Genomic DNA, 17,897 nt, shown 5'->3' on the forward strand with positions numbered 1-17,897 from the left:
TTAATAGTGGGACACCAAAGAAGTACTACACATTTGTTGTTTTTTTTCTTGAGCACATTAGATTTTGATTTAAGCAATTGCAACGGATGCAGGAATTTCTCAAAAATAGTTTTCTATAGTCTACAATCCACAGTTTACTGTATCAGTTTAATAAGTCATATCAAGATATAGTGTTTGTGCTAACTGGGCTGATAGTCTGATCTTCAGCAAAGCATCCTTCCCCATCCTCCACCCCCCAAGAAATGTTGACAAAATTCAGCCAAATTAAAAATAAAAAGACTGTACGACTCATTTTAGACTTTTGTTGACCTAAACACAACGGGAGCTACCAGTTACACACAGCTCACCAACGATGTTGCGGTTTAATTCTAAAAATCTTCATGCTGATACAATAAAGTATTTTATACAGTGATCAATTTTTAATGCTTTATTCATTGATTAAAAGAATATACATTTAACATAAACCATACAACATCAGTCATCAGTTCAAACATTCAGCTGGTTTCCTTACATTTTCTGTCAGGAGTTTTTTTTTTCTGATCACATTTATAAGATAAAATCTCACCACATCTGGCATATACACACACTGTGCCAGTGGATTCACTCTACTGATGTACATATAAAATCCGCATGGTATGTGCTCACTGGAGACAAAACAGCGCACACCTGTCAAAAGGTCATTTTAATATAAGATGGTAAAACCATTTGTAAAACACATATAAACTTTTTCCATAAATAGAATCATATCTGGACATCTGTTGCATAAATTGTGTTTTCCAAAGCTTACAATATAGCAGCCAGGTCTCAGCACTGCTGGGCACCCACGTTGGCCACTTACTTTATTATTGCAGACTGTCCTTTAAACATTAAATGCACAACATTCGTACCACTTAAAACTGGGGTCAGGTGGAAGTCTCACAGAGACCACGTCTGTACCGCGGTTGCCCTGAAACAGTTAAATCGGCTTTTAAAGCCTCTCAGATATAACAAGATTTTAAAACATACTTCATGGAATGTTCTTCATGCATCGTAGCAGCTCATACCTGTGATAGAACAAGCTTTGTATTTGTTTCCTTTCCTTCCTTTACATTCACTATTCACAGTGAAACAGGTGCATGTTTGTTAAGAGTTCTGAGGTTGCTGACTGAGCCACAGCACAGCTGTGTACCACAGGTCGAAATTCGACCTTATATATTACAATCTAGCAGTATCTGGCTGGCCAGAAGTTGGCCTGCCCCTGCCAGCATGTGGGCACTTCTTCGTTTTTAATCTATTCTTTGGCAGCTGACACAGGCGCTGACAGAGAAAATCCAGTGACTTGGTTGCTAGGGATTTCACGACTAACGTTTATTTGCAGGTGGATACCTTTGTACTGAAGTCTTCACTGCTAAGTTTTTACCTCATCGGAGTTGCGCATTCTTGGGTTTTGTCTTCTAAACTTTGGCCCAAAGCTAACTTTTAAGGAAGATGACAGAACATGAGAATAAACGAGGAGGAGTTTGCAAAGAATCCGAAAGACTACAACATATGGAGTGGATCTGTACGTGCAGGTACCCGAAAAGCGAGTGCTCCACACCGATGCCGACAGCTACGGAGAGCTGCGAACAGCAGCCAAGTCATGCTGCAGAGTCTGCACGTGAAGCAAAGCAAGGCGAGAGTCTTGCAGTGAGCAGCTCTGGATAGACTTCTCTTCCCTTAAGCCTATTAAGTAGCATGCTACCAGACTAAGCACACAAGGACAGCACAGAAATCCACTGGGCTATGGATATGGGTGTTAAAGAGTTGGCTCCTGAGCACAGAACTCCGATATAACTGTAAAATCATTCTAAATACTCAATAAAAGTAAAGTTAGCCGGCAACCTCAGACAGCCTTTGGCTGTATCTCTGTAAGGTTTGGTAGACAAGTCCATTAACCGTGAAAACCCTAAACACTGCCACTTTCAGCTTCTAAACCAATACCCGACTACGTTCTTTGATCAAGAAGTAGAATACACATATATAATTCTATATAGCTAATACTGATTAAACACAGCACAAAAGGGGTTAATTCACGCTACTGAAAAAAAAAAACAGAATAGGACCCTACTTGCATATGTAACCACAGGAATTGTAAATAAGGAGCTAAATGCCTTCGCTGAAGCTCTGCATCTCTCTGTAGAAGTGGCGGGTGGGCTCAGTGAAGACGCTGAGCAGCTCGATGTCCATGACTGCGTGCCAAGGGCGGCCCAACCCGAGAGATACCTGCTCAATGAGGTTGTGTACTGGATCCACGTCCTGGTCAGCCAGTTCGCCTTGGTCGAAATCAATGCTTTCTTCGGTGACTTCAAGGACTTTCAGGTCAGAGCCACGAAGACGAGCGATTGCAATAAGATTGTGAGCCCAAACGGTGTAACCTGGGGGGGAGGAAGAGAAAGCTGCTCTGTCATTTTGCAACGAGGCATTTCTCACTGAAGCACTTAATACCAGAGCATCTCGACGTCCCTCCTGACCTATGCTGTCATATTCCCTCTGCCAGAAGGCCTCTACAGTTTTGGTTTTGTTCCTTTGGCTGCAAACAGTGAAGGCCCATTTTTATATTATGAATAAGGAAGTATCCAAACTATTCCAGGTAGTTTGACCAAGCTTTTCTAGATCCAACTTCTTACTTAAGTGGACTCCCTCACTCTAAGGTAAGTTACATCCACAGTTTCAAACCTCCTGTGATCTACTTCATGGTATAAATAAATACAAACAAGTGAACAATACAATATCTTAAGTGAATGTATAAAAGGCCTGGTTTAAAACTGCTTGTGCTAGGAAAAATAACCAAAACTGAAGTTTGCTTTTGTTGAATTAGAGGTAGACTTAAAAAAAACAAACCAAAACCCAACACAACACACAGAACAACAAACCAAACCACCAAACAGAAGCCTCTGGATGAAACTGGTTATACCAGTGTAAAAACAGCAAAAAAGCCCCCTACGTGTACCTTGCTATCCTGTCCCAGATGGAACACAGCTACAAAGCTTCCCTCTCTTCCCATCAGTGCACACTGGCATCCTTCTTTGAAAACCCCGGCTCCCTGGTCACCTGCTGAGCTTCCTGTACCCTGGCTAAGGGAAATGCTCAGCTCCTCCTTAGACACAAAACTCAGACAGGTTGGGAACTTCCAGTTTGGGGAGCTCTGCCAAGTCGGCCCTTGCACGGCAAAAGGAAAGGCCCATTTCTGTCCCCTCAGTCTCGCAGGTGTTGAGCTGCCTGCTTAATTGCCAAGTAAAGCTGCAGTCTGCACTGGGAAAGTTAAGCTGCTGGGATACAAAAGCTACCTGTGGTTTGGTCTCCAACAACACAGTTAATGTGCTCTACATTGTAATGTACCAGAATGAGAAAGCTGATTAAAGAATGAAGAAAACTGATGGCAAAGTAATAAAGAAAGGAGAAGTTCTCATTCAATTTTCTTTTCCTTTTTCCAACTCTTTGTCCCTAAGGCTCTTATGGCACCTTGAACAAAACCACCATTTTTTCCCTGAAGGAAGCCTGATATTATCATGAAGAACCTGACCAGTGGAGTCAGAAACCATTGTTTGGTAAATCTCAGAAAATACAGGTGTGAGGCTAAGACACCGCACTGAAGACAGCTTTCCAGAGCTTTCTTCCTAGTCACGTTCTTCTCACAGTCATCACTCTAGAAGAAAGATGCTTACGCTGTAGGACCAGAGAAGTCACATTCACAGCTTAAAAACCACCTCAGGAGGCATTCACAAAAGCAGCTGCTGCAGCAAGGAGGGGAAAATCTGAATCCCAACAGCAAATCAAGGCGATATTTGGCCATTCTCTCCTGCAGGTACACACAGCATCTCGCCAAAGACAGAGGATGCAGCAGCAGCCCTTTGCCAGACACAACTGCAGCAGCTTTCCCAGTGCTCTGCACAGAGCAACACCTTCTACTAGACAGACACACTGATGTTAACAGATACTTGTGATACTATCTCGGTATTTTACCATCTTTTTAAGTTTTGATAATGTATTAGAGGACTTCCCTGCAGTAGGAGGATAATTTAAGGTATCCAAATGCTAAAAGAAACAGCCAAAATCCACATTTGGAGTGGTAAGGTCATGTGCCAGTACCCAAAATCTGCCAGACCTGGAAACTACAAAGGAGAGGCAGCTGAACTGAATTTTCCAGCCCACCCTATGATTTTTCCATAGAAGACAAATCTAGCAGGACCTTCTGACTTCAACCAATGGAAATCTGAACGTGCAACCTCCACTGCTGAACGTCTCTCCTGTTGGTGCAGGACTGGAGACTCACTGCCCCAAGCAGCCTGAGGAAATCATCCTCACTGGGCACTGGTTCTTATGCCACACAATACGAGTCATTAATGTTTATAAATTTGCAAAGAACGAGTGTCACGAGGATGGAGCCAGGCTCTTCTCGGTGACAAACAATGATAGGACAAGGGGTAATGGGCACAAGCTGGAACACAGGAGGTTCCACTGAAATTTGAGAAGAAACTTCTTCTCACTGAGGGTGACAGAGCACTGGACCAGGCTGCCCAGAGAGGTTGTGGAGTCTCCTTCTCTGCAGACATTCAAAACCCGCCTGGACACCTTCCTGTGTAACCTCATCTGGGTGTTCCTGCTCCGGCAGGGGGATTGGACTGGATGAGCTTTTGAGGTCCCTTCCAATCCCTAACGTTCTGTGATTCTGTGAGTCACCACTCGACTCCTTTACGCACCAGCAAACTCGGTCTCGGTGACCAAGCACAAACAGACAGAACAGCTCTGCATTATTTCAATTTCAGGTGCCTTAAAATCTGCCAAACAATCACAACCTCTAGCAAGTGCTGTAGTGACAACAAACCTGAATACAAACGCACACTTTTTTTTTAGTATTTGCAATGATACAGCAAATAAATCTGTGGGGTAACCCTAGCCCTGGTACTGCTGGTGAAACCGGTGCACTCCACCAGTCAACCTCCTCCACGTGATATTCTTCAGCCCTCGTGTGCTGGCCAGGTCTTACCAAACTGGTAACAAACTGCCTCCCCGCAGCCTCGGGGCACTTACCCTACGTTCTTCACAAACAGGAAGCACAACCATCTGATCTTGCCAGCGTATGAGCTCGCATTAGAACTGCAGGTGTTTTCAGTGTTCACGTTCACACAACCAGCCACTCGGTGGATCCTGGACAGTGCAGAGCATTTTTGGGATAACCCTCCTGGAATGCTCAATTCTCAGGTACCCTCATTTCTGTGAGCAGTCTAATAAAATCCTACGTGACTTCTTAGTGAAGTTAGTAAGCTACAAGTATGTTGAGAACCCATACACATTAAACACCTTCATACTTTCAAACACGAAAAAACAGTGTAAGGTACCACTGTGTGGCCAACTTTTGAACACCACTGCACTAAAACACATGATGATCAGAAAGGCTGAAGTGCAGTAAGTATTTCAAAGTCACATACTATACCTGTGCAATGTATTACCTACCATGGACAGCTAGGAGAGACAGTCTTGTGCACCTCCAGGCTAGTAAGACAAGTGGATCTTCGTTCCGGTTGTCGCTAAGATCTGGGAAGCCAGACATATCTATCACATCATTCATGAGTATAAAATGAGTGAGGAACTTGTCATACTGCCTGGATATGAGGTCAACAACAGCCCCTGAAACACAAGTGATGTAGCTGTCAAAGTGAATCCTCTCTAGGGGGATGCTGGGCTTAAGAATCCTTAGCATATCATCGCTCTTGACATCAAAGGCCATGATATAGACCCGAAGATTAGTGCTGTTGCGAGTCAGCGCCTTCCAATTCTCATCTTCTGGCATGCTGTCCAATGACTTGTGCATTATGGAAACGCTGTGGACCAGGAGAGACAGTCGATGCAAAGGCACATGGTTGCTGTCAGCCAGGACTCTTGCCATCTCAGCCGTGAAGTCACAGAAATCCAGAGCGAGCGAGCGCAGATTCACAAAGCGCTCCAATTCGACCGCGGTGATCAGGGTGGTGTTGCCAGGGATGTGGTTGTCCAGCAAGCTCAGGTGTTCCATGGTGTTGGCTATGGGGTTCGATAAGGAGGACAACGATGTGGGAGTTACTATTTGCAGCATAAACCCACACGACAGCCACTTCAACTGCCTGCTATTGCCCAGTATCTCTTCAAACAGCTGTTGGATCCTGCAAGCAGACAGAACAGACACGATCCCATTAAACACAGCTTAGTCTCAACAACTCCATATCACTCTATTTTAATTCAAGAACTATTCTTTCATTTATGGCCTTATTCTGCAAGAAGGTATTATTATTACTACAGTTCTTAGGAACTACAAATATGAGGACCTGACTCTGCAGACCTCCCACAGCAATGTAACCTTCACTGCACTTAAAAGGTTAAAACTGTAAACTATCTTGGGAAAAATTATGTACTTTGTCCTTCAAAAACAGTGGCACACTATGAGCCTTCATTTAATGTATTTTCCAGCACGTATTTAACACCCTCCCACATACATTTTAAGGTTATGCAAATAAGAAAACCTGTAATGGTTTTAAAACACAGCTCTTGTTTTTAAAAACAGCTTTTCATATTTGCTAAGCTCTCCAGAACTGCAAATTCAATATGGAAAAAAAAAAGTCATTTTCAATGAAAGGCTGCAGAAACTTGACTCTGAGTGCGAGTTGGAATGATCTGAAACCACCTGCTTGACTTTGCTGATTAAAGGGTAAAGAACAAACAAACAAGATTCTTTACATCATTCCAAATGCACAGACAACTGGATTCTCAAGAGTCAGCAGGTCCGAGCTTTGATAAAACAACTTGGACCTGGTAGCATTTCAATCTCAGATGATCACTGCCAGATGATTCTGGCACCGACAGAATCCCCATCCCCATTACACTGCATGGTTATCATCTGTTTTGATGCACCCCGCCTCTCCTACCCCTTTAGTTTTTTTAATGAAGGGATGTTCTTAAAGTTAAATATTTAATTCGAGAAGGCAACAAAAATATTTCAAGATAAGATCTCGAATACCAAATTCAAATAGTACAGTCAAACTCTACGACCTTTCTCCAAATAAGTGTATTTTCCGTCTTCAGCTGCTAAGGCCCAGAAGAGTCCTGGCCAAATGACCAGTTGCTCCTGGAGCACAGACATTTTAGGACACAAGCGTAGATGAGTGTTTGACCTCAAACTGTCATCAGCCATAGGGATAAGGGAAGCAGCTGAGCCAGGCTATGATAGCTCCTTGAAACATCAAGAAATAAGATGTAAGCACCTCCAGTACAAATCAGCAGAAATCTCTGTAAATCAGGTCATGTTTTGCACAGAAGGCTTTCCCTTATTGTTACAAGTATCTGTATGCTTTATACATCTGAGCAAAACAACGTTACAAAGTTATCATTCTCATCAATGTATCCTTAATTGAGATAATGTAGACAAAATTAAAGGCTTATTTAGCAGAGGAACACTAATGCCTTAAGAAGTGCAACAGGACAAGGAAAGCACATCGGGCTATTTCTCAAATATCTCCCTAGTTTCTAAAAATTCCTAACTCAGGCCTCCTGAGCCAGAGGTGGCTTTCTGTGTTCAGTAACCCTCGGGGACCTCACTGCTACACACTGATCCAGGTGCCTCTTTGAGCCAAGTTAGCTTTTAGCAACGGTAACACCAACAATAAAGATCTCTGCAGTGCGATTCCCACCTCTTTTTGCTTGCTCTGAACCTGTGACCCACCACCTTTGCTGCCCCATAATCCTTCTGTTGAAAGAAAGTCAGGAGATCAATCCCTGTTCATCCTCTGCAAATCCTTGCTCATCCTCTCCCTCGCCTGCATGCGCTTTCTTCCCTCAGCTACAAACGCACTGGGCTCGCAGGGCCTGACTGCGCTTTGTGAGCGGAAGAGTCGGTGTGGTTGCTGTATTTCTCTACTGTACAACTCAGAGTGGTTCTCAGCGTTCTGCCATCAGGTTTAAAGATTTCACTTCTTCCACATCTTCTCTGAATATTGGTTTTTTTCCTAAACTGAGGACTAGCAACTCATGACACAAATGAGACAGTTTAAAACAACAGGTCAAGAGTCATAGCTAAGGTAGTTTTGCTCCTTTATTCCTAAATTCTTTTACAGTTCAGTTGAACCCTGTTTGATCCTGGCAATGTGTTTCATAATAATTCCTGCCAATGCTTAAATTGAAGGCAGATTCTCTGATAACTGCCCAAAGAAAAAGGTGCTACCACAGGAGCCTAATTTCTTCCAATGAACAAGGGCTCCTCCCTCCCCATAAATGCCTACAAAAGGTGCTGTAATGGTTGCAGCCACAGCAGAATTTATTTTGTCCAAGCAGTCGATCTTAATAGTGCTTGTAGTATTGTACAGGACTACTGAAAAGATGACAAATCAATTTTGAGATGCTCAGCAGAACACCACCATCTACACCCCTCACTGCACTAAAAATCCATTTCATTTTGCTTCTGATACCACCTCAGTATCAAGCCTCAGAACAGTACCGTCCTAGCACTCACACAGCTTTATAAAAAGAAGGACGATACCGGACTCTGCAGCTGTAGGGTGGGTTTCCTCCCCTATGGAAATAACTAAATAACTTCATAAGAAAGACACTGATGTGATGCTATTTACACACCAGCTTTTTAGTGCAAGTACCAAAGAATTTATACAAGCATTCAGATTTGTGCTGATTGCCTCTCAACCCGTAGGAACTACGAAAATTTTCCCCAGTTGCCTGTCAATTTAATAGCAAGAGACCAAACATGTCAATAGAGAATATTTAACAGTGATCACTTCTGGACTGTTTTTAACACCTGCTTCACATAAGGCCAGGCAGGCAGCTCGCTACAAACCAGAGCCATTAGTTTTAACAGATTTCAAAGAAATGTTTCAAACACGCTGACAGGGGTTTCTCATCCCTTGGAAATTCTTATGCATATCCTATGTTTCATAAACAGACCACATCTAACTGGGGTTTGCGAAAGCAGCTGGAGCTGAGTTCTAGAAATTTAGATACGTGAAGTGAATTCTCGGGAATTAACACCCAATTTATGATCATATCAACTCTCACTTCAACTGCCCAGCACGTAGCACATTGATCTTAACATATGGTTATCTTAAAGCTCACTTGTAAAACTAAAGTTTAAGCATGGTTTAGGAAGTAGTGTAACAAAACATAAGCAGAGCTCGGCACATGCAACAAAGCAACGTAACTTACAGTGATGCCTCAACAAGTGCACTGCATCAGAACCCTTCCCTCCCTGTAAGCAGCAATTATGGGACATTCACCATCAACCTGAAGCCCACAAGTGATGTTACTGGAGCAAACTATGTAAAAAAAAAATAAAACACTCAAAATAAATTACTTTCACAATTAAAGCCCCAAATGGCGCCGGCAGCCAGAGGACAGACCAAAGCCTGAGCAGCCAAGCTGAGTTACTGTTTCAGCCCCAAACCAGTCCTGACCAGGACTGAAGCACATCGATGGCCCTGGACAGGAAGCAAACATATCACTAAGGTCCATATGGAGCCCGTTTGTTTAATTAAAGATTATCAATCAAAATGTTTTGTTTAATAACAGAGGCTAAACTGGTTCCTTTGGAAACCAAACGATCTGAACCACACAGCTCAATCACAGCAAGCAGATCTCAGAAAGCCAGAATTTTAAACAACTATCCTTTGTTCAACTCCAGACAAACGTGTTGTTTACGCTGAGCTTCCCCACACTAAGGAACTGAGTTGTAAAGGGAATTTTAGAAAGTAACCAGAGACTACAGAAAAAATATATGCTACATGAAAAGAATAAGCATTACAAACCCACGCTGATCACTGCCAAAGTACATTTCTGCAAACACAATCCAAAGCCTCCTGTCCCTCAGAACAACCCTTGGTCTGAACGTGGGGGAGCATCCTCGTGGTTCTGTGCTAGCTGAGATTTCAGCCATGATCTGTTACACCCAGCTCGATGCTATGGGCTTAAGCGCCACACTTTCTTCCCCAGCTGCTTTCATTGCAGCCAGTGAGGTTTATCACCATATGGGTTTGGAAAACCCTCAAGTGTCAATAACGCAGTCTCCAAAGGTTGCTCTGTATCTTTCAGTGTTAGTCATCAGGATGCACCTTTTGCAACTTATCTGGCGCAAAAGACAACACTAAGGAGCCATAAAGATTTCCTTCCTGAAGTAAATCTGCTGCTATTGTCAAAAAACAAAACCCTGACAGCTTTCCTTTAATTTAGAAAAGAATGAGCAGGTCCCAAATACATTGTTCTATTCTAGCTAAAAAAACCCAAACCACTAAAACCAACCAACCAAAAAAGAGGCAGCATTTATTTCCTCATTCCAAAAATGTGCAAAGGTCAACATTCACCTAAAAGACTAACTTCAAATTAGACACCGAGTTTTGAATGGTTTATGGCTCTGAAACATGCACAATCATTTCTGTAATCTGTCTGAAGAAATGTTTAACCATGTGCTCGGCTCAGTAAACATCTGCTTAGATGGCTCCCTAAGGCCCCCAGCAAAGATCTGAATATATATTCATATTTTCACAACAAATAACATGGGAAAAAGCCAAAAAGGACTTTTACCAAATCAGCTTTTTACCTGCACACAGCACTGCAGCACCTATGTTAAACAGAATCCCACACTGCTCCAAGTTCTGCATTCTAAACATAATGGGAGACCCAGTATGTGACACACATCTGTATTCCCACTGGTTCACAAATTTAAGTGAGGACCAAACATTTAGTTCAATGGTTGCGTGCATATACGTACCTTGCTCTGATAATATACCTACAGTAGTTCTAAAACCACTTTAAAAATAATAGTAAAGAGCTAGAGTGGCTGTACCTATTCCAATCTGTCCTGGTTTGAGCTAAACACAACTAATTTTCTATTTAGTGATTTTACTTTTCAGCTCAGTCTCCTTAAGTGGCTGAACTCGCTGAAAACTGGCAGCACGTTTTTCCCAGTGTGTACTGATAATCTCAAGGCCACTGTCTCACCATGGGTGCCGTGTCTGTGCCTACAGGGGGAAGTGGACCCAAAACTGACCAACAAGGTATTCCATCCCACACACGTCATACTCCATATAAAGCCAAGGGATCACAAGGGTCTCGACCTTTCCACTTCTGACCCTTCCTTCCTTCCTTCTCAATCCTGCAATGGCTGAAGTCCGAGCAGAACCCCACTGGTTCATCTGCCTCTGACCCTGATTCATGTGTTCCTGCATCAGCTCCCACTGCTGCTGAGTCCAAACTGGGACTTTTCCAGTGCCCTGCTCTGCAGAGCCTCTAGTGATGTAACCGTTATTGGTGAGGGTAGGGGGAAGATTTTATACTGGTTTTGTAAATATATTTGTACATATTTGTACATATTTCATTATATTCCTATTTACATTATTATCCTGTAGTATCAGTATTATTGTTTTATTAAATCTGTTAGTTTTATTTTCCAACCCATAAAGTCTCTCTCTCTTATTCTCTTCTCCCTTCCCTTCTGGGAAGGGGTTAACAGAGAGCGTCTGTCCAGGATTTAGTGGCCAGCCCAGCCCTAAACCACGACACAATCCCAGGCGACTGGGAGAAAGATGTTTGAACTGACACATTAAAATGATGGTATTCATGCTTTATCTATATGGAAACTTTTAGCAGAACAGCTAAGTTAGTTAACTTAGCGTCACTCCCCCTGTGGTAGTTTAGTCCAGAAGTCAGTAGCTTTTTACATAGTACTTAACCTTTTCAAAAAAGAACAAGCAGCTATTCTGATTATCAGCATTCAGGGACTGCACTGTAATGTAATTATGGCAAGCTAAGATCCACTTCCGAACCAAACAAGCACATTGTGAGCTGTGATCTTCCAGGAATTCCGCAAATACATAACCCACTTTTGAGATGCTACTTGAGATAAGTTGTTTGTGTTTATGTTCTCTTTCAAGTTTACTTGCTACATGTCCTCAATTCTTGTGAAATACAACAGATTACTTCCGTTCCTCATTTTTTCACGTACAGCGATAGTGGAGGTGCTGGTAACAATCCCCCGTCCCTCCTCCCCATTAACATAATATTGTTTCTAGAACACAATGAAAAGAGGAAAGAAAGGATTCTCACTCTGCTGAGAAGGTGGAGGGAAAGCCACAAAAACAGACTACTTCTTGAAAATAACAGCAACAGAAATCAACTCAGTTGAAGAATTTACATTCTCATCCTATTAAAAAACTTGAAGCTTTCTCAGTCATGGATTTCAGGCATGAAAAAAATAAATCTGTGTTCTGTTATCTGTGCTTATTATTTGAATGTCTTTGATAATTTATAGTCATAACTTACTGCTTAATCTTCTTGCCATCAGGGTCAACCTTGCCGAGGTATGTATTTGATATACTTCCATGTTGCTGCAGAATGCTTATATCCCCAAAGAGACTTAACTTCTGGAGGTTCCTATGGAAAAAACCAAAAGAAAAAGGAATGTGTACATAGAATTAAAACACTGAGAGGAATAACAGGCAATGAGAACACATTATTACAAGGAACATGTAGTCTGTTTTGGGAAACACCCTACTGCCCTGGAATACAGGCACATATGGAAGTACAACAAAATAAGACTTAAGCATAAAGGGGAAAAGGGCTACACAAACTGCTGAATCCAGCTGCAAAAGCAAATGCCGGTTTCCAGTCACCACAGGAGCATTTTCAGCAGGGCAGTGCCATAAAGAAAACTTTCAGCAGTGCTCTCATGCACTTCTTAATCCTTGGAACATGTGTGTTAAGTGTCACAGACGAAACACCAAAAACCTGCTCCCTCTGACATTTAACACCCGAGCAGAACACAACCACAAACAGCCCTGTCTGAGCACTTACATATTGCAGCTGGGTTACAAATGGGAGCCCAAATCTGCCTCAACTGAGGCAGCACAAACCTCAGACAGGAAAAGCGAAAGCTCCCCACACCCTGATCACTGATTTCTGTCATATCAAAGTAGGGGAAGGTCTTCTAATAGTTCCCATCAGTGACCAGAGGAGGATTAGCGGTGTGGTGCACCATGACAACTTTAAATTTTAGAAGGGATACCTAAAAAGAAGTGAAAGAAGAACACCTAAGTTTATGCTGGACATGACTCAGTGTGCTATACAGTCAGCTTTCCTTGCCCTAGCAGAGTTTATTTCTCTGACTTGCATCTTTTCTATCCCTAAGAAGATCACGCAAAAGATATGAAAATGCCTGCTGCTTAGAGCAGTGTGTGGCACTCACTTGCAGGATTTTATTTGTTTTAACTAAGTTTCAGGTCAACTTTTTTTATTATTAGTATTTATACACATACTGTAAATTAGATTTACTCCTACCATGCAAGGACTAGTCTGCATTGATAATCAGCATGGCAGAAACTCCAGTTTCATCACAGATGGATACATGAGTTAAATTCATCTTAAACAGCAGATGCAAATTAACCTGTAGCTGACAATTAAGTGAGCTACATAAATCCTTATTTCTGCTGGTTTACAAAATCACAGGCTAATGTTTCAGATCAGCTTTGAGGAAAACCCACTACAATGACCATAGGGTGGGGTTCATTCATTTCCCGGGGTGGGGGGAAAGTATCAAGCAGTCCAATTTTACATTTTTTCAGTGAGTATGAATTGCAGCCTGCAATTGGTATCTACCATAAACCATAGTGTACCTGTGCTGGAGTTCCTGTATTCAGTAACTGTACACTAGTTTCCTGAAATGTATCCACTGTGGCACCTGCTACTCTTCTTCTATAGGTGAAGAACAACTCAATACCAAGATCCACAAGCTTCACATCAAGTTGGACAAGTACTGGAGCAAAATACCTACGTTTTAAATCTGTTTCAGAAATGCCAACAACTTAATATTTAGCTTTTCAAATACAGGGCTACTGCACTGACACTTTAATATAAACTGAATCCTGACCACATGCTCAATACCCTATAAACCTGACCCTGACAATGCCTGACCATACTGAGGCTTGGCAGGGAAATCAGTGGCACCACCAGCATTTGGGGCTCTTCTATCCTCAAAAGCTGTACGAGGTGGGCCTGGTACGGCAGGAATCAGCCCATGCTGTAATTAAGCTTCCATCTTGTGATCTCAGCAACTTAATTCTGAGAGTTAGGAGACAAAATGCGATGTACAGAACAAATCTGAATCACCTGTGTATTCACATCACACACAGCTCTTGTTTTGTGCTACTTACACCCCCAGCGAGTGCTACCGCAGGCAGGTATTAATTTTAGAGCCACTGGACTACAGGACACACAAAACACTATTTACAGGTATCCCATGTATTTTTTACTACATCTATTTGACTGCCGTTTCACGCGCTACAGAGACACAGAGAAGTTCTCCACCTCAAAAGTTAAGCAAGGAAAACATCCAATTATTTTCCCATTCACAGCAGTTTTACCAACAACAAATCTGATCATAGCTCAACACAGTATTAGATTTTTCCTATTATTTAGAGTGTCATACAAATCTTGATGGCATTCAGTTCACATCTTTATTTCAGAGTTAGTAAAGTGACTTATTTAAATAAAATAAATAAGAAGTTAATTGTAATCTTTTGCTAAATGACGTCTTAATCCTATGTACTACCCATACACACAGCTGGGGAAAAAACTGGGTTTTGGGGGATTCCTAAACCATTTATTTTCCACTAGCTCAAAAAGCACATTAAAACCAGTAAGTTTTTTACTAGGATCCACCTTCAGTTCTGGTTGGTCTTTCTGAACACCAGTGAAAAGAGAACAAAGTGGCCTTGCTTACACTCAACATGGACCAAGCGGTAAGGCACACACTGGATTACTACACAAGTTGTTGCCACTTTCAGCTGCCTGCTCAGGCCAATAGAAGAGAGCCACCAGAAAACCTCAAATACAGATGCCGTGCACCATTTTGAGCAATTCACTAACTTTTTGACAACTCCAAGACAGATACCATACTTCAAGGTGCCACAGTTTCACGGCAGTCTGCATTTTTCTTTCCACAGCAAAGCTTAAACAAGTCACAAATTAACGTGCTGCAGAGGAAAGGGAGGTGGGAGTGGGAACCTCACTGCCTTCCTTTCTTCCTCTGTAAGCAGCTCGAGGAGAGATCACACTTTGGGACTTAAGAGATACATAAGAGAAGACAGAAATTTCCTACCAAACGATCAGCAGTTGCTTATTAGCTGCTGCATGCACTGAAATGACTCACAGAAAGTTTGTCACCCTCCCACCTGCCTCCCAGAACTTAGTTTTGAGAGATTGATTTGAGAAGGCACAAATTATCAGGATCTCTTAAGAGCCGCTAAGGAAAAACCTGTCCCTCCTGATACTGTTACAGGACATCATAACCACCCACCCCTTTTGTTTTTAATAGAAAGTAGATCAACTGCTTAAACAATAATATACTTCATTATTTGCTTTATTTGCTGTTATAAACATAACAGCTCATGGAAAAGTCACAGATCACTATAAATGCTACTTTATTCCCTTTTAATTAAGTTGGATTTTTAGAGTTCATCATCATCCAAGCACTATTGAAGCAATATTTTGGGAGTAATACACTGCCACCCACAAAATAAAGTCTATGGCAACTTGAGCTCTACCTCAAATGAGAGACAGACCTAGAACCTACCTCTTTGGATGATAACTGGCTGCCAGCAGAAATACCTGTCAGAATACATCAGCTGTTCTTAAACCAAGTTGTGGACAAGTAGTTATTTCCTTAATTCCATCAAAATTGGCAAAGGTTGCTCCAAAAATGTTTTTTTTAGAGACTTAATATGCAGTTTTGCTTAGAAATTGGCAGTTTTATGTACAGAAAATGCTTTTGTTAGCAAAAATACACAGCACTCTCCTCTATCCAAGAGAGCATCCAGAAATTGCATTACTTTCAGTCATTACATTTCTTAGGTCCTGCAGTACTGTAAATCCTCAGGGAATTCCGGAGCCACCTAAAGTACTTGTTTTTTTCCCCCCTGCAAGGAAGGGGATTGTTACTGTATTGTTTAATAATAGATTTAAAAGACAAGATTACACAGCTAAGAAACAGCAGACTGCTTCACAAGAGTAGATTTCTTCCTCTCCAGTCCTGAAGTAGAAGATGGAAATTCTTTGAACTTGTCTGCCAAAAAGCTATCACGGGGGCTGACAGGAGTTATGAGAGAGCCATCCCGCTCTAGCCATCATTCCAAGAGGAATGCATTTACAGTGGTGCAGCCACTGGAGAAGGTAGAAACGCTGCTGTTTCCATTATTTTGGAAATCGCAACAGCTGCCCCACGTACAGTGGGAATTATTAAATATCCTTGAGTTACAGATTAATAAACAGAAACAGAGAAATAAAGTGACTGGATTGCAGTCACTTCTTAGACAAAACTGAGCATCAGGCAAGAGATATTGCCTCTGGTTTAGACACGCTGCCACCGCAAGAACTGAGCAGCAATTGGGCATATGTTCGTATTCCTTCCCACCTCACTGCAGTCTGAAAACTCTACTTAAAGAGCTACAAACTAATGTTCTACATGCAAACTAATCGGTTATCAGTAATTACCTTGAAAAAAGACCAAAAACCCCCAAACATCCAAATAAATTGAAAACATTGTCTGTTCAAGAGAAAAAAAAAAAGAGTCTACTCAGAAAGCAAATCTGAATTTGCTTTCACGTATTTAATGTAAATCACCCCTCCAATTTTTAAAAATGTTCATTAAAAAAAAGCCTGCTGTAATAACCAGGTACCCTGCGTTCCCCAGTCATACATTATTTATTTCAAAACCAAAGAGCAGCATGCAAATGATGTGAAGACGGCAAGAAAGTGCAGTAATGCAAAATCCTACCGAAGCTGCTAACTTTTCACCTCTGTCTTACCACCGAAATTACACTCGGCTACCAGAGAACAGGTACTGGAGAAACAGCCACTTGCACATAGCACGTTACTGCAGTCCTGAGCCACGCTGCACACACACTATCTGTAAAAATAACTTTAGAAAGCAAGTGTCCTTGTACAAGTTTCAGATAAGGCTACGGAGAATGGCTCTTTTTCAAAGTAAAGAGTGCGCCAAAAGCCTTCTCACAACACATTTCATTTTGACAGCTGCTTATTTCAGTAAAACAGAGGAGGAAAAAAAGAAGGTATTCTGTTTCTTTCAGTGAAACCCCCAGGCAACATCTCCTGCAGATACTATTTATTTTAAAATTCCAAGTCCACGTAGCGGTATTTGGCTAGGATCAGATAATCACCAACATCCCTCCAATGTTTTTTCCCCACTTATGACATTAGCTGGATTTCCCAAAGATTCAGCAGTTAAGGGAAAGCTCCTTAAAGGCAGGAGAAGACTGATCAAGACAGGTGATCATGATTTGCACACTGAAGATTCACAGGGCAAGAAAGAAATTAAGAGAAAGGCGAGCTGGGACCAACAAGCCGTCTTTGGGAGTAAGGTTTGTACCTCGGGAGTAAGGTTTGTACCTCACGACCATCGCAGTCGCACCACAGGAAATACCTGCTGGGCACAACCAAGCAGAGGAACTGAAAGTGAGACTTCACACAACACATTTGCATTTATCTCAAACCCACGAGGAATTACATTTCAAGTTCTCTTGCTACAATTAAAAACAGGGAAGAAGCACGGAAGGCCTCAAACTACTCTCTAATCTCTCCAGAATCAGAGAGGGGTGGTGACCAGACCATGATTCAGTTGCCGTTTTCCCAAAGACCATCCACAAGGTTTATTCGTCCTAAAGATACCCTGAAATACTTGCAGCTTTTTTTTTTTTCCTCATCAGTGAAGCTATAAGCACACAGAAGTGAAACAATATTAACCAATTCCTATCCTAAAACCTGCATGGCTTTCCAAACACATCATAACCTAACTGCAATATCACTGCTTTCCTGTCCTAGGTGCTGACCAGAGGCCATGT

At 41.9% G+C, this 17,897-nt stretch overlaps 1 protein-coding gene across 1 annotated transcript; it reads right to left on the reverse strand.

The window, feature by feature from the left end:
* Positions 1-12,493, reverse strand: FBXO33 (F-box protein 33; the record flags this gene model as incomplete). Its single annotated transcript, XM_010183160.1, has 4 exons — positions 1-2,393; positions 5,473-6,158; positions 12,307-12,417; positions 12,468-12,493. Coding segments are annotated over 4 exons (1,095 nt in total), but the record flags the coding sequence as incomplete, so codon positions are not given.
* Between the last annotated feature and the right edge of the window lie 5,404 nt (positions 12,494-17,897).

This window comes from Mesitornis unicolor, unplaced genomic scaffold, assembly GCF_000695765.1.
Source record: "Mesitornis unicolor isolate BGI_N332 unplaced genomic scaffold, ASM69576v1 scaffold6484, whole genome shotgun sequence".
Taxonomy (NCBI): domain Eukaryota; kingdom Metazoa; phylum Chordata; class Aves; order Mesitornithiformes; family Mesitornithidae; genus Mesitornis; species Mesitornis unicolor.